The following is an 18277-nucleotide window of genomic DNA, read 5'->3' on the forward strand; positions in this document are numbered from 1 at the left end:
ACTCAGATTTGTTGATTTGCAATAATATTAAAGGGGTTGTGCAGTAAAAACCAACATCCTCTATCCACAAACAGGAAAACAGACATGGAATGCACATAGAAATGTAAAATCAGGGTCTAACAGGATAAGTCTTTACAGGAGAGCATAGCAGTAGATATAGTAAGCCAAGGGGAAGTCATAGAACAAGCCAAAGGTCAGGAGAACAAGGAAATAGGATAATAAACATATAATATGCAAAGCAGAGCCCTGCAGCAAGAAACAATCCTTTTTCATAGGCAAACTGTAGCCTGATATAGACCAACTCAGGAAGACGTAGTCAGAGCTAAGCATGTGAAGCCTGGCTAGGTGCCATAATTACGCTGGGGCTGTCAGTCAAGAAGATGGTGGTGGTCACAGACAGCCAGAGAGGTGGTGATTAGAAGTAGATATTCCGGCACCAGCGACTTAGATGCAAAAGGGTTTAATGATAATGCAGAATGTATTATACACACGTTACAAAGACGCGTTTCGGCAGTGATAGCCTTTCTCAATCGTGACACGATTGAGAAAGGCTATTACTGCTGAAATGCGTCTTTGTAACGTGTGTGTATAATACATGCTGTATTATCATTAAACCCTTTTTGCATCTTAGTCGCTGGTGCCGGAATTCCTTCTTTCTATCATTGGATCTATATGATTCACGTGCACGGTGCACCTGTTCCTGGTGCCGTCCTCCTCCATACAGATTAGAAGTATATAGGCTGAAATTTGTTGGCCTCTTGTGGCCCAAGGGAACACCTCTGGGTCCTTGTGCCTAATTGTCATATTAATAAACAGCGTTATATCTTAGTGCCAGAGGGGACAATCATTAAAACAAATGTATACCCCAATTTAGGTTGAGAAGCCGTGTAAAGCCATGGGTTTAGTTATAACACCACAAACCTGCTGACAGGTCTGCCTTAAACCAGCTCACTGATATTGATTTCTCTACTTTGGAATAAAAGATGGAACTCATTTCCGCCATAACCCACACTCCTACTTGTGTTACATCCTGCAATCAATCCTTGTGTCCTGAACAATTTCCCAAGAACCTGAATATTACAAATACAAGGTAATGTGGATTTAAAGAATAACAAGTTGCCCATATAAGTCTAAATGTTTTTCGAAAAGTGTTTAAACTCAGACAAAAATTCCAAATGTATTAATAATAGACTTGTTTATTGAAAGAACAACCGGATAGTACATCTTGTAATGTGGTCTTTCCTGAGGATCCAAATCAGGTTTCTCTTGTTTGTGCCTCTGTTAACCTGGATAGACATACTGGTAAAACAGTTAGCCAACTTCTGCAGTATCTCACTGTTCATTTGTCCTCAGGGCCTTCTTGAGTAAATACTGTATCAGACCTGAACGTGCTCATTGGGAAAAGAAAGGGGGAAAAAAAATCTGTTTAAAATATAATCCTGGATTTCTCATTAAGTTGCCTACTACTGAGAAATAAATGGCATTATGCTTTGTTACACATTTTTACACATGTACACAGGAAATAAAATGTGGGCCTGCACTTCCAGATATAACTGATGGAATGTCTATTTGTCCAGTTCACAAGCGTAGTAGAGATGGAATTTACTCAGTAACTACCATCTTGTCAGCATCTTACTAGAGAAGCTAAAGTGAGCAAGAAAGCTCTGCACAAAAGAGCATTATTATACACATCAGATGAAACGTGATAGGGCTTGTAAATGTCTTTCCCCCACACACTTTCATTCCCGTTTACAACATAGTTAGTTGAGGAAATAATATACTTTTTGCTGTCTGCAAAGTATGTAGTCTACATACCTACAATGGTTATTTATGTTCCATATTCTTATTTTGAGTATATATATATATATATATATATATATATTTTGCAATAAAATACCAGGTGGTATATAACACCTAATTTATTTTACTAATTAAAAATATATGCTGAAACATAATTTTTTTCCAATCTGGTTTATTTTATGATTGTATATTTGTTTTTCTCTACATGGTCATGGAGGCAGCCATCTTGCCTGAGCTGCTGCTCCGAGCTAAGGATGTCTTTAAAGGGATTATCCAACATAAGTAATTAAGTGTTATACAGTAACGGACAAGCTTACCAGGGATCTGTGCTTGTGTTGGTGGTAATTAGCCATGTCCTGTGTCCCCCATCATGCTGCTGGCTTGTTTTTGGAAACTGGTTTCTATATGTTTCTGTGGCCTCCCTCAAACAACAATTCTCAGGATTCTTTGTGTCAAAATGGGAGGTGACTTATTTCCCTCCCACAAATCTGTCACCCAACCCATTTCAGCACAGCCAGGCTCCCTTTGATCACAAGACTAGCCTGATATCACTTGGCACACAAGCTGTGGATCTGCATGATAAATGCATGCACATGTGCATCGGGAGGCTGCACACACAACAGACAAAGCAGCCAAGCCCCCTTTTAGCCCCTGACTTATGATGTATTGTCTCAGGCAACACAACAAGCTGGGAAAGGTCTGAGACAATACTAATTTTGTAGGCTTCAGAAAATTAACTTCTGGGGAAAAGAAAATCAAAGAAATGTAAAGGGGTATTCCAGGAAAAAGCTTATATATATATATATATAAATATATATATATATATATATATATATATATATTAGAGGTGCACCGAAATGGAAATTTCAGAACCGAGACGAAACCGAAAAAAAAAAAAAATGTCCGGCCGAAACTGAAAATGACTTCTCCCTGTCTTCTGGTAAAATGCAGCACTCCGCTCATTAGATTCCCCCACATTAGGTCGGGAGTTCCCCCACATTAATAGGCAGCTCCCCCACATTAATAGGCAGCTCCCCCACAATAGTGGGCAGCTCCCCCACATTAGGTCAGCATTTCCCCCACAATATTAGGCAGTTCCCCCACAATATTAGGCAGCTCCCCCACAATAGTAGGCAGCTCCCCCCCACATTAGGTCAGCAGTTCCCCCACAATAGTAGGCAGTTCCCCCACAATATTAGGCAGCTCCCCACAACAATATTAGGCAGCTCCCCACAACAATATTAGGCAGCTCCCCCCACATTTGTAGGCAGCTCCTCCCCCCACAATATTAGGCAGCTCCCCCCCCCCACAATATTAGGCAGCTCCCCCCCAACAATATTAGGCAGCTCCCCCCACAATATTAGGCAGCTCCCCCCACAATATTAGGCAGCTCCCCCCCCCACAATATTAGGCAGCTCCCCCCACAATATTAGGCAGCTCCCCCCCCCCAACAATATTAGGCAGCTCCCCCCCCCCCCCAACAATATTAGGCAGCTCCCCCCCCCCATTTGTAGGCAGCTGCCCCCCAACAATATTAGGCAGCTCCCTCCACATTTGTAGGCAGCTGCCTATCAACAATATCAGGCAGCTCCCCCCCCCATTTGTAGGCAACTGCCCCCCAACAATCTTAGGCAGCTCCCCCACAATAGTAGGCAGCTTCCCCCCACCCCACAGATATACAGCTTCCAGCCATATACAGTGTATGGCTGGAGGCTGTATGTCTGTACTGCTGCCCCCACAGTGATCCGGTCACCGCTCCTCCGGCCCGGGGTCACATCTACTGCTATGGCCCATGGACCATAGCAGTAGGTGCCGGGACCGGAGGAGCGGTGACCGGAACACTGAAGAAGATGATGCGGTCACTTAGCAGGCCCCGGCCGGCGTGCGTTCTCCTGCGACGATCCTGTGGTCCTCCTGCGTCTCTATGGTTGTACGCACGGGACGTTAGTGACGTCCCGTGCGTACGACCATAGAGGCGGAGAAGCGAGGGACCGAAGGAGGATCGCAGGAGGACGCCGGGGAATGGTGAGTGACCAGCGGATATCCTTATGTCCCGAAAAGATTTTTCCGGACACAGGGATGTCCGGGATAGGATTAGGAATACTTCTTTTTATGTGCCCGGGCCGGCTCCCGTGTGTGGCTGCAGGCGGGGGCCGACGAGAGCATATAAAACCTAATACTGTATACTAAAAACCAGGGGGCCTCCAGCTGTTGTGAAACTACAACTCCCAGCATGCCCGGACAGACTTTGCCGGTCAGGGCATGCTGGGAGTTGTAGTTTCACAACAGCTGGAGGCCCCCTGGTTTTTAGTATACAGTATTAGGTTTTATATGCTCTGGCCGGCCCCCGCCTGCAGCCACACACGGGAGCCAGCCCGGGCACATAAAAAGAAGTATTCCTATCCCGGAGAGCGCGACACCCCCCCCCCCCCCCCCAGATGTTGCGCCCGGCCCCCCCTGCACCCCCCACGAGTGCCTCTGCCACTGGCAGTGTTTGTAACTTGTGCTGTGGGCGGGCAGGGGAGGTGGGTCATTATCGGCACATTTTTTGTTGTTTCGACATTTCCCCGAAACAGCTATTTTCGGCCGATATGTATCGGCCGCCGATATATCGGTGCATCCCTAATATATATCTTAACTGACTTCAGAAAGTTAAACATATTTGTAAATTACTTTAATTTACAAATCTTAATCAATAATTATCAGCTGCTGAAGTTGAGTTGTTCTTTTCAGTCTGGCAACAGTGCTCTCTGCTGACCTCTTTGCTTATCTCGGGAACTACACAGAGTAGAAGGGGATTTGCTATGGGGATTTGCTTCTACTCTGGACAGTTCCCAAGACAGGTGTCATCAGAGAGCACTTAGACCGAAAAGAACAACTCAACTTCAACAGCTCATAAGTGCTGAAAGGATTAAGATTTTTTAATAGAAGTTATTTACAAATCTGTTTAACTTTCTGGAGCCAGTTGATATATAAAACATTTTTTTTCCTGGATAATCCCTTTAATACCAGCCACCAAACATAGGTAAGCAAAGTATATTATATATTAACAAGACTTAGGGTGCTTTCACACTATAAAAATGCACCCATTATGAACGCACGTCATTAAATGGGGGGAAATCGGCAGTTATACGGCCGGTACAAAATCACTAATGGCTATTAGAAAATCCCATTATAGTCTATGGGGGTTCTCTAATAGCCGTTTTAACTCGTTATCGCCCGTTATTTTGTGACGGGCGAATAAATAGTGCATGCACTAATTCTCCCGTTACTATTGCCCGTCACAAAATAACGTCCGTTATTAATAACATTTGAAAATGAAAGTAAAACACACACACGATCTATATCGCAGGGTTGCGGAGCATGCCGCCCGCTCCCCTGGTTAATAACTTCTGATCGCATTGGGTCTCAGATGTGAGACCCGGTACGATCAATCATTCAGTCCCTTTACTACTACCCCCAACATGAAACAGACTCTGTTCCATGATGAGGGTAGTAGTACAAGCATTAATCTAGCCTCCCCAGACTCCCGCAACCCGGAAGCTACTACTCCCATCATGGAAACATGTATGTTCCATGATGGGAGTAGTAGTAATCCCGCAGCACAGCAAGAGTTTGCTGATTTCCCTACTGCTGAGCATGCCCAGAAGTAATAACTGTTCAAAAATGGATATTAAAAACTGGGTGCAAACGGATGACATTATATGCTCATCCGCTTGCCATAGACTTCAATGTAAAAAAATTTATATCCGCTTCTATTCCATTATTTTTGACGGGAGAAAAAATACTGCATGCAACGTCTTTTCCCTGTCAAAAAAATGGAACAGGAAGGAAACGGGTGAAAACAGGTGATAAAGGATTGTAAAAAAAAATCCCACTGACATCAATGGGATTATTTTACAGCCATTTGCAACCCATTTAAAAATTATCAAACGGATTGCAGAACGGCATGAATTTCCGGGGGCAGACAGCTGTGTGAATGAGCCCTAAGCATGGACAACAGAAAGAGGAGAAGAAAACTCTCTGAGGACTTGAGAACCAAAATTGTGGAAAAATATCAGCAATCTCAAGGTTACAAGTCCATCTCCAGAGATCTAGATTTGCCTTTGTCCACAGTGCACAACATTATCAAGAAGTTTGCAACCCATGGCCCTGTAGCTAATCTTCCTGGGCATGGACGGAAAAGAAAAATGATGAAAGGTGTCAACGCAGGATAGTCCGGATGGTGGATAAGCAGCCCCAAACAAGTTCTAAAGATATTCAAGCTGTCCTGCAGGCTCAGTGAGCATCAGTGCCAGCACGAACTATCTGTCGACATTTAAATGAAATGAAACGCTATGGAAGGAGACCCAAGAGGACCCCACTGCTGACACAGAGACATAAAAAAGCCAGACTACATTTTGACAAAATGAACTTGAGTAAGCTAAAATCCTTCTGGGAAAATGTCTTGTGGACAGATGAGACCAAGATAGAGCTTTTTGGTAAAGCACATCATTCTACTGTATACTGAAAAAGGAATGAGTCCTACAAAGAAAAGAACACAGTACCTACAGGGAAATATGGTGGATGTTCAATGATGTTTTGGGGTTGTTTTGTTGCCTCTGGCACTGGGTGCCTTGAATGTGTGCAAGGCGTCATAAAATCTGAGGATTACCAACGGATTTTGGGTCGCACTGTACAGCCCAGTGTCAGAAAGCTGGGTTTGCATCTGAGATCTTGGGTCTTCCAGCAGAACAATGACCCTAAACATACGTCAAAAAGCACCCAGAAATGGATGGCAACAAATCGCTGGAGAGTTCTGAAGTGGCCAACAATGAGTCCAGATCTAAATCCCATTGAACACCTGTGGAGAGATCTTAAAATTGCTGTTAGGAAAAGGTGCCCTTCCAGTAAGAGAGACCTGGCGCAGTTTGCAAAGGAAGAGTGGTCCAACATTCCGGCTGAGAGGTGTGAGAAGCTTATTGATGGTTATAGGAAGCAACTGATTTCAGTTATTTTTTTCCAAAGGGTGTACAACCAAATATTAAGTTAAGGGTGCCAATAATTTTGTCCAGCCCATTTTTGGAGTTTGGTGTGACATTATGTCCAATTTACTTTTTTTCCTCCTTTTTTGGTTTAGTTCCAATACACACAAAGGGAATAAACATGTGTATAGCAAAACACGTGTTACTGCAATCCTTTTCTGTGAGAAATACTTCATTTTCAAGAAAAATTTCAGGGGTGCCAACATTCACGGCCATGACTGTATGTGTATAATAAATTGTCTGGCCTATTTTCATAATTTTGCCCTGTGATCTTTCAAATATAAATTTATTTTTTTTGGCTCAGAATACAAGAGAAGCAATTTTTTGAGCAAAATGAGGCTTTCACAAAAACTGTTTCTTTTCGTTCTCCCTGATACTTTTAGCTTGAACATGAGAAGTAATTTAGTGTACTTTTAAAAAACACGGTTTGTTACTCTGGTTGTAAGATAATTCACTGATTAGCTGAGATGTAGAATAAATTCCAGCAAGGTAATAACTCTTAATGCTTCTGTAATCATCGCATTTCGATTTTTCTTTTATTTATATAAGCTTGAACTTGAATCTTGTCATTAAACATGTGGATGAGTAACAGATACTGCAAGCTGCAGTCTCTGCACATACCATACGCTTTCCACCATGGAAGCAACAGCATTTCGGGGCTTGTGCTACCATTACTGTTTTAACACCTTAAGGACAAGGCCCATTTTATTTTTGCATTTTCTTTTTTTCTTCCTTACCTTCTAAAAATCATAACTCTTTTATATTTTCATACACAGATGCATATGAGGGCTTGATTTTTTGCATCATCAGTTTTACTTTGTAATGACATCACGTTGCAACCAAAAAAACATTAGTTATGTGGGGAAATTGAAAAGAAAAACGCAATTTATGAAATTTTGGATGGTTTTGTTTTCAAGCTGTACACTTTATGGTAAAATTGACATGTTTTCTTTATTCTGTGGGTCAATACGATTAAAATGATACTCATATTATATGCTTTTTCTATTATTGTACCGCTTAAAAAAAATCTCAAACCATTTTAACAAAATTAGTTTGTTTAAAATTGCCTCATTTTGACCACCTATAACTTTCTACTTTTTCCATGTACGGGGCAGTATGAGGGCTCATTTTATTTGTGCTGTGATCTATAGTTTTTATTGGTACCACTTTTGCTTATATTTTACTTTTTAATCACTTTTTATACATTTTTGGGGGAATAAAATGTGACAAAAAAGCAGCAATTTTGGAATTTTTTTTTTATGTTTACGCCGTTCACCATAAAATGAACATTATATTTTGATAGTTCAGACATTTACGCACGCAGCAATACTAAATATGTTTATTAATTTATTTTTACGCTTTTTGGGGGTAAAATAGGAAAAAGGGATGATTTACATTTTCATTTGGGGAGGGGATTTTTCAAATGTTTTTTCCTTTTTTTAACTTTATTTTTTACACTTTTATGTCACCATAGGGGACTATTTAAAGCAATCAGTTCATCGCTAATACTGTTCAGTGCTATGCATAGGGCATAGTCCTTGAACCTGATGAAGGAGTAATTTGGATTCCGAAAGCGCTTGTTCATTTGGATTCCGAAAGCGCTTGTTATGGACGAATAAATTCAACTCTTTAGTACATTTGGCTGACTGGTGCATTTTTAGCACTTAAGGGATTCTTGCGCAATTGGAGTATGGTTTTGTACTGAACTTTTGCCTATATACGACGGGTGATTACATGTGGTACCTTACCCGATTATCTTCTCCTTGCTGCAAATCCCTGGCATTCTCACGGGAGGGAGAGGGGGGGGTGCTCTGTATATACCTATGGGAAAGAGAGGGAGAGGGGGGTGCTCTTTATATACCTATGGGAAAGGGAGGGAGAGGGGGGGTGCTCTGCATATACCTATGGGAAACTGAGGGAGAGGAGGGGGTGCTCTGTATATACCTATGGGAAAGGGGGGGTGCTCTGCATATACCTATGGGAAAGGGAGGGAGAAGGGGGTGTAGCTCGGCATATACCTATGGGGAAGAGGGGGGTGTAGCTCTGCATATACCTATGGGGAAGAGAGGGGTGTAGCTCTGAATATACCTATAGGAAAGAGGGGGGTGTAACTCTGCATATACCTATGGGAAAGAGGGGGGTGTAGCGTAGCTCTGCATATACCTATGGGAAAGAGAGGGGGGTGTAACTCTGCATATACCTATGGGAAAGAGGGGGGGTGTAACTCTGCATATACCTATGAGAAAGAGGGGGTTACCTGGCTACCTACCTACCTGCCCTTTTACTGTGCAGGACACCAAGGAGGGCATTATTACAGTTTGTGGGCCTATAGATGGGCAGATTGTGTAGAGGAGGGGAGGGCACTGAATATATGCAGAGTCTGACATGTTTTTCCTGCAGATGTTAAGAGATCCACATGGCGGTCTTTTCCGGGTGGAGAAGAAAAGGAAAGAGGACGCCACTGATCAGAAAAGACGTAATTGTGAGTCCCAAAATGTAACTGTAATCACTTATATGGTATACACATCCTGTGTATACCTGATATCTACCGCTGTATGGTCCTGTATATAATCACTTACATTGAATACAGATTATAGTATACTCAGTGGCGTTGCGACCCGGGTGCGGGGGGTGCGGCCCGCACCGGGTGACACCAACCTAATGGGGTGACACCAAGACGCTCCGCAGCACCCACACCCCCCCCTATGTGCCCGACCGGCCTCCCATCCGTCAGCACCCCCCGCCTATGCTGTGTGTGCGGTGCGCCCGTCCGTTAGCACCCCCCCCTTTCAGTGCGCCCGTCCGTCATCACGCCCCCCCCCCCCCTCACCTTCACCAGTACTGTGCCCCCGGCCTCCGCTCCCACGTCTGCGCCGGCCTGACGTCACACCGCATGGCCGCGCAGGGGGACGTTAGTTACGTCACTCGCATTGCGCCCGGTGAGAAGGATCGCTGCGCTGGATGGGTGAGTGTGTGTGTGTGTCTCTATCTATGTTTGTGTGTGTGTGACTCTGTGTGTGTGTTTGTGTGACTCTGTGTGTGTGTGACTCTGTGTGTGTGTGACTGTGTGACTCTGTATTTGTGTGACTCTGTGTGTGACTGTGTGTTTGTGTGACTCTGTGTGTGTGTGTGACTCTGTGTGTGACTCTGTGTGTGACTGTGTGTGTGTGTGACTCTGTGTGTGTGTGTGACTGTGTGTGTGTGACTGTGTGTGTGACTGTGTGACTCTGTATTTGTGTGACTCTGTGTGTGACTGTGTGTTTGTGTGACTCTGTGTGTGTGTGTGTGACTGTGTGTTTGTGTGTGACTCTGTGTGTGTGTGACTGTGTGACTCTGTGTGTCTGTCTGTGAGTGTGTGTCTCTCTGACTGTGTGTATTTGTGTGTGTGTCTCTCTGTGTTGTATGTGTTTTTTTTTTATATGTGTGTGTGTGTGTGTGGGGAGACTTTGACGCATTGTGGGGAACCTGCAAGGGAACCTGCGGCCTAATGTGGGGAGTCTATGCTACCTAATGTGGGGAGTCTATGCTACCTAATGTGGGGAGTCTATGCTACCTAATGTGGGGAGTCTATGCTACCTAATGTGGGGAGTCTATGCTACCTAATGTGCGGAGTCTATGCTACATAATGTGCGGAGTCTATGCTACCTAATGTGCGGAGTCTATGCTAGCTAATGTGGGGAATCTGTGCTACCGAATGTGGGGAAACTGCTACCTAATGTGGGGAAATTGCTACCTAATGTGGGGTAACTGGTACCTACCTAATGTGGGGAAACTGGTACCAAATGTGGGGAATCTATGCTGCCTAATGTGGAGAAAAGATGCTACCTAATGTGGGGGAACTGCTGCCTACCTAATGCTCCCCCCCTGGCAGTAGCACCCTCATCATCCGCCAGCAACTACCCCCCCCCAGCAGCAGCACCTCCATCAGCAGATCCTGATGGTGGATGATGGCGGTGCTCCTGCCAGGAGGATGATCCTGCCGATGGATGATGGGGGTGATACTGCCAGGGGGGATGGCCAGTAGCACCCTCATCATCCTTCAGCAACACCCTCCCCCAGTAGTAGCACCCCGATCATCCACTAGCAACACCACCAATACCCCCCTCCCGTGGTAATAGCATCAGCTAATGGATGTTGAGGGGTGTTACTGCGGTTGTGGTATTATATTCAGAGGGTGCGCTGTATGGCAACGTTATATTCAGAGGGCGCAGTTTGTGGTAGTATTATATTCAGAGGGCACAGTGGGTGGTAGATTCAGAGGGCGCTGTTTGTGGTAGTATTATTAGAGATGAGCGAACTTACAGTAAATTCGATTCGTCACGAACTTCTCGGCTCAGCAGTTGATGACTTATCCTGCGTAAATTAGTTCAGCCTTCAGGTGCTCCGGTGGGCTGGAAGGTGGATATATTCATAGGAAAGATTCTCCTAGGACAATATCCACCTTTTCCAGCCCACGGGAGCACCTGAAAGCTGAACTAACTTATGCAGGAAAACCATCAACTGCCGAGCCGAGAAGTTTGTGACGAGTTGAATTTACTGTAGTTTGCTCATCTCTAAGTATTATATTCAGAGGGCGCAGTGGGTGGTAGTAATATATTCAGAGTGTACAGTATGTGTTGGTATTATATTCAGAGGGTACAGTATGTGGCAGATTTATATTCAGAGTGTACAGTATGTGATAGTATTATATTCAGGGGTACAGTATGTGGCAGATTTATATTCAGAGGGTACAGTATGTGATGGTATTATATTCAGAGGGTACAGTATGTGATGGTATTATATTCAGAATGTACAGTGTGTGGTAGTATTATATTCAGTGGGTATGGTGTATGGAAGGTTTATAATCAGAGAGTATAGTGTATAGTAGTATTATATTTAGAGGATACAGTGTCTGGCAGGTTTATAATAATACTTGTTTTCATATAGAGGATGAGAATGCGCTGACATAGTGAGGAGACGTCTGGGCGTCACATTCTACAGACAGAAGTTTTAGCTGGACCCGGTGGTATGTACCATCTGAATTAGATAAGGAAAGACTATAGAGAAGACGTCACCTGTAGTCACTGATATCATTGTGAATTCTCCTCACTATAGAGAAGACGTCACCTGTAGTCACTGATATCATTGTGAATTCTCCTCACTATAGAGAAGACGTCACCTGTAGCCACTGATATCATTTTACATTCTCCTCACTATGTCCTATCAGAGCTGTAGTCACTTGTCAGTTCTACAGTTATGGTGAGTGAAACTACAACTCCCAGCATAACTTCACCACTGCATAAAGGGGTACTCTACTGGAAAACATTTTTTTAATCAACTGGTGCTACAAAGTTAAACAGATTTGTAAATTACTTCTATTTAAAAATCTTAATCCTTCCAGTACTTATTAGCTGCTGTATAAGTGATTCACAGGAAGTTATTTTCTTTTTTAATTTCTTTTCTGTCTGACCACAGTGCTCTGTGCTGACACCTCTGTCCATGTCAAGAACTGTCCATAGTAGGAGCAAATCCCCATAGCAAACCTATCCTGCTCTGGACAGTTCCTGACATGGACAGAGGTGTCAGCAAATAGCACTGTGGTCAGATTGGAAAGAACTACACAACTTCCTGTGGAGCATACACCAGCTTATAAGTACTGTAAGTATTACGATTTTAAATAGAAGTAATTTAAAAATCTGTTTAACTTTCTGGCACCAGTTGATATAAAAGTAAATGTTTTCCAGTGGAGTACCCCTTTAAGTAATTCTGGGAGCTGTATATTTAAATGGTGAAAACTTCTTTAACACTTTCCCATTCTGTGGCAACTGGTATATCTGATTATTATACTGGAATTTCTCACAATGCGCTACAACAGTGGTGTCTTTCACAAAGGGGCTAAAAACTTACTGGGGGGAGGTATGGGGGTGACACCATTTTCTACCGCACCGGGTGACACCAACCCTAGCAACGCCACTGAGTATACTGGTCTGTGTATAGTGGTTTTATTCAGTACAGTATGGCGGTATTATTTAGTTATTGTGTGGTGGTATATATTTACTCCTTGTATGTAAACAAAAAACAAAACGTAAAAAATGACCAGCGCTCAATGAAGTAGGACTGTATAAAATATAGTGAAATATAAGGAGTTAATGCACTTACTCCACAGTGGGGGATCTAGGTGGTTATTTCACCAAAGATACCCCCTCCACGTTAGCTTGCATCACTCAGCCCCGATCAGGATACCAATTCACAGCGCCGGGACAGCCAGATATTCAAGGATTAATTTTATTAAATGAATCTTTGAATATCTGGCTGTCCCGGCGCTGTGAATTGGTATCCTGATCGGGGCTGAGTGATGCAAGATCATTCCTTATTTTGAGTGGTGCATTAACTCCTTATTTTGAGTGGTGCATTAACTCCTTATTTTTCACTATATTTTATACAGTCCTACTTCATTGAACGCTGGTCATTTTTTAAGTTTTGTTTTTTGTTTACATACTGGTATTCTACGGGCATTTATTTGTCCCCGGAAGACTACGCGCTCTCCAGATCTGTGGATTTATGAAGAGGTTACGTTCTGGGTTGATTAATCTGACTGCTGCCTAGGCTCGTGGGTGTTAGTGGGGTTGGTGACCTTTAAATAGGTGCCGCTCCACGTACATCGGGTGAGTCCTCTCCCTTCCTAATAAAGGTGGTGGGCCTTGGATCTGAGCACTTTTTTCCCTCTGTAATTTTCTGTACACATACTCTATATTTACTCCTTGTATACCAGTATTATTGGTCATTGAAATTAACCTACTTTAAAGTGTTTCTTACATACCGTATTTATCAGCGTATAACACGCACTTTTGAAACTTAAATTTATGGCTGCCTGCGTGTTATACGCCGATAAGTATTCTGGTCACTGATTTAAAGCGGCCGCAGCAGCGTCTGCTTGTTAAGTATTAACAACACGGCCGCGGCCACTTTAAATCAGTGATCAGCGGCGTCTCCATCCCGCTCTGTCACTTGTTTTCTCCCACACTATCCACAGGTACTGGTGTACAGTGCGGGAGACACTGATTAAAATGAGCCCTACCTTGTCCAGATCTGCCCTACCTTTGAAACAGCGTCTCCCGCACTATCCACCAGTACCTGTGTATAGTGCGGGAGAACCTCCCCCCTCCCTCATCATTCCCCCTCCCTCATCATTCCCCCTTTTCCTGCTTTTTATAGTTTTGTTTATTTTCCTTACCTGGCTGCGCTTCGGCAGGTCAGGTCAGGCGGAGGGTCTTGCGGGGTCAGTGAAGCAGATGAGGGACGTCCTCTGCCTGCTTCTCTGCGTGGCATCACTGATGTCACTTTTCATTTCCTGTAGTCGCCGCCGAAAAGTGACATCCCTGATGCCGCACAGAGAAGCCGGGAGAGGACATAACTCATCTGCTTCACTGACCCCGCAGCCCGCAAGACAGCCGAAGCGCAGACAAGTAAGGAAAGGGGAAGAGTGGTCTTCAACCTGCGGACCTCCAGATGTTGCAAAACTACAACACCCAGCATGCTCGGACAGCAGTTGGCTGTCCGTTCATGCTGGGAGTTGTAGTTTTGCAACATCTGGAGGTCCGCAGGTTGAAGACCACTGGATGCCATAGGAGGAACATGATGGGGGGATGATGAGACTGGGAAATGATGAGGGGGAGCGAATGATGGGGAATGATGGGGGACATGATGAGACAGGGGGAAATTATGGTGGGGGGAGGCACTAAATTCTTAAGTCTGTATGGCTAGTGGTGGTCTATGACAGGGGGAAATGATGAGACATGGGGGGATGATGAGACATGGGGGGTGGCGATGAGAGGGGTAAATGTGGCACAGGGACTGATAAAAGGGAAGGAATGATGTGGCACTTGAGGGGACGGGACCAAACAGGTGCAGAAGAAAACAAAGTTGGGGGATGATGTGGCATTTAGTCCAAGTCATTTATTTTACATTTTATTTTTTTTTACTTACATTTCGGGAGGGGAGGGGGTGTAATTAACCCCTTAAGGACGCAGGACGTAAATGTACGTCCTGGTGAGGTGGTACTTAACGCACCAGGACGTACATTTACGTCCTAAGCATAACCGCGGGCATCGGAGCGATGCCCGTGTCATGCGCGGCTGATCCCGGCTGCTGATCGCAGCCAGGGACCCGCCGACAATGGCCGATTTAAATGAACGATCGGATCGCCCGTAGCGCTGCTGCGGGGATCCGATCATTCATAGCGCCGCACGGAGGTCCCCTCTCCTTCCACCGTGCGGCTCCCGGCGTCTCCTGCTCTGGTCTGTGATCGAGCAGACCAGAGCAGAAGATGACCGAAAACACTGATCTGTTCTATGTCCTATACATAGAACAGATCAGTATTAGCAATCATGGTATTGCTATGAATAGTCCCCTATGGGGACTATTCAAGTGTAAAAAAAAAATGTTAAAAAATGTAAAAGTAAAAGTAAAAAAAAAGTGAAAAATCCCCTCCCCCAATAAAAAAGTAAAACGTCCGTTTTTTCCTATTTTACCCCCAAAAAGCGTAAAAAACTTTTTTTATAGACATATTTGGTATCGCCGTGTGCGTAAATGTCCGAACTATTAAAATAAAATGTTAATGATCCCGTACGGTGAATGGCGTGAACGAAAAAAAATAATAAAAAGTCCAAAATTCCTACTTTTTTTAATACATTTTATAAAAAAAAACTTATAAAAAATGTATTAAAAGTTTTTTATATGCAAATGTGGTATCAAAAAAAAGTACAGATCATGGCGCAAAAAATGAGCCCCCATACCGCTGCTTATACGGAAAAATAAAAAAGTTAGAGGTCATCAAAATAAAGGGATTATAAACGTACTAATTTGGTTAAAAAGTTTGTGATTTTTTTTAAGCGCAACAATAATATAAAAGTATATAATAATGGGTATCATTTTAATCGTATTGACCCTCAGAATAAAGAACACGTGTCATTTTTACCATAAATTGTACGTCGTGAAAACAAAACCTTCCAAAATTAGCAAAATTGCGTTTTTCGTTTTAATTTCCCCACAAAAATAGTGTTTTTTTGGTTGCGCCATACATTTTATGATATAATGAGTGATTTCATTACAAAGGACTACTGGTCGCGCAAAAAACAAGCCCTCATACTAGTCTGTGGATGAAAATATAAAAGAGTTATGATTTTTAGAAGGCGAGGAGGAAAAAATGAAAACGTAAAAATTAAATTGTCTGAGTCCTTAAGGCCAAAATGGGCTGAGTCCTTAAGGGGTTAAGGGGGGGGGGGTGCCAAACAAAGGGTCCGCCCCAGGTGCCAAATGCTCTAGGTACGCCCCTGGGGGTACTCCAAAGTAAAATAAAAAAAAATTCAAATCAATAGTTGCAGATAGCTTTAATTGGAAAAGCTAAAGCCTTTCAGTAGTTATCAGTGGCTTTCTTCCAGTCAGACACAGTGCTCCCTGCTGCCACCTGAGTCTGTGTCAGGAACTGTCCATTGGAAATTTCATCTGCTCTGGACAGTTCCTGGCATGGACGGAGGTAGCAGAGGAGAGCACAGTGTCGTAACTGGAAAGACTACACAACTTCTTTAGGGCAGTGTTTCCCAAGCACGGTCCTCAAGACCCCCAACAGGTAATATTTTCAGGATTTCCTTAGTCACAGGTGATATAATTATGGTCAGTGAATCAGGCATCACCACAGCTATATCACCTGTGGAAGACTGAGGAAATCCAGAAAACATGATCTGCAGGGGGTCTTGAGGACCGCACTTGAGAAACACTGCCCTAGGCCTCTTTCTAGCACTATTTTATTTAAAAAGTAAATCATATTTGTTACGGTGAGCGCTCCGGTCCAGCGCTCAGACAGTGAGCGCTCACTGCCCCGTTCCCCCCGCCAGGACAGTGATTCGTATTGCGGGACGCGCGCATGCGAATCGCGGCCTGTTCCTTATCAGCTTCTGCCCGGCTCTCTGGTTCCCTGCGCGCATGCCCCCGCCTCCTAGGGTGTGCGCGCACCAGCTTCTCTAGATTTAAAGGGCCAGTGCACCGCTAATTGGTGCCTGGTCCTTCCTCTATGTTATTTAAGGTAGCTCCTCCCCCTCTTCCCTGCTGTATCTTCAGTGCCCCTTGCCTGAGATTAAGTGTTACCTATTGTCTGTTGCCTTGCCAGTGTATTTTGACTCTTCCGCTATGTTTTTTGACTACGCACCTTTGCCGCCTGCCTTGACCTTTCTGCTAAGTCCGACTACACCTCTGCCTCATCCTTCTGTTCCTCAGCTTGCCCAGCTACCTGTGTGGTCGAGTCGTATCGGGGGTAGCGACCTGGGTGTCGCCTACCGCAGCAAGCCCATCCTGCCTTGCGGTGGGCTCTGGTGAAGACCAGCGGCACCTTAGACTCCGCTCCCCGATACGGTCCGTGTTATCTGCCACACAGGTCAGAGGATCCACATCCAGCATCGTTACAGCAAGATCCGGCCATGGATCCCGCTAGGGTTCCTTTGCCCGATAATCCGGATCTCACCTCCATCATGGCTCTCCAGTCACAGCAGTTGGCCCAGCAGGCGCAACAGTTAAACCAATTGTCTGCCATGATGCAGCAGTTGCTTTCTGCCCAACAACAACCACAGCAGCCTCAGCCTCCTCCTGCTCCAGTGTTGCCTCTCGCTCCTGCAGTCGTCTCGGGATCTAAGCTCTGTATGTGTATGAGGAGAAGCCAGCATTGTTACAATATTAAGTATATCATAAGGTTAGTAGATTTAAACAGGTTAACCTCGTGTAGGATATTATGTGTTCTCATATTTTCTTTTTTGATTCCTTATGATCAGTACAAGACCCATAAATTGTACTCAAGCATACCTACATTTTTCCAGTTTTGTAGTAACACTCATATAAATCCAACATATTATCAATATGATTTATTATTCATTTTAGTACTGTACATAATTGTTTAAGAAAATGAGAAGGACTTGAAATTAATCAAGGGGTCACCCCGCCTGCCTTCTCTGGAGCTCACTTTATTATTGTTGAGGGTTAATCCTGTCTTGGTCCCTGCTGGAATAACACTATATGACATAGCAGTAAACAAAATTCCTAAACCACAACCATTCTCTAGTTAAAGCAAGTATTTACTCAGAATGAATAAAATCTGTTTTTATGAACATATAATGGTTGCTATAATATCTAGCAACGCTCTCACATGTGTTTTCCTTCTCTGTCTTATCTTCTCAAGATTACAGTCTTATTGGTTACTTTTTCTCCCTTTATCCTCTCACTTTACTGCAGTATGTTATGATAATTGAAAAATCTAAATATAAAATCCCTAGCTTTATGCCAACTACAATTAAAAAATAGAGGTTAGCTGTTAATATTGAATGTTGTTTTGCTTTAAAGGGGTACTCCGGTGGAAATTTTTTTTTTTTTTTTTTTTAAATCAACTGGTGCCAGAAAGTTAAACAGATTTGTAAATTACTTCTATTTAA

General features: G+C 43.7%; 1 protein-coding gene across 4 annotated transcripts in view; it reads left to right on the plus strand.

Annotated features, from left to right (window-relative positions):
* The first annotated feature begins 17008 nt into the window (after positions 1–17008).
* LOC130355960 (uncharacterized) overlaps positions 17009–18277 on the plus strand; it is a 51278-nt gene continuing 50009 nt past the window's right edge. For all 4 annotated transcript variants that reach the window (XM_056556898.1, XM_056556896.1, XM_056556895.1 and 1 more), the window contains exon 1: positions 17009–17544. In XM_056556898.1, the coding sequence (XP_056412873.1) occupies positions 17276–17544 (269 nt within the window). In that variant the 5' untranslated portion in view covers positions 17009–17275. The remainder of the gene's footprint in view (positions 17545–18277) is intronic.

The sequence above is a fragment of the Hyla sarda genome, chromosome 2 (assembly GCF_029499605.1).
Source record: "Hyla sarda isolate aHylSar1 chromosome 2, aHylSar1.hap1, whole genome shotgun sequence".
In the NCBI taxonomy this organism is placed as follows: Eukaryota; Metazoa; Chordata; class Amphibia; order Anura; family Hylidae; genus Hyla; species Hyla sarda.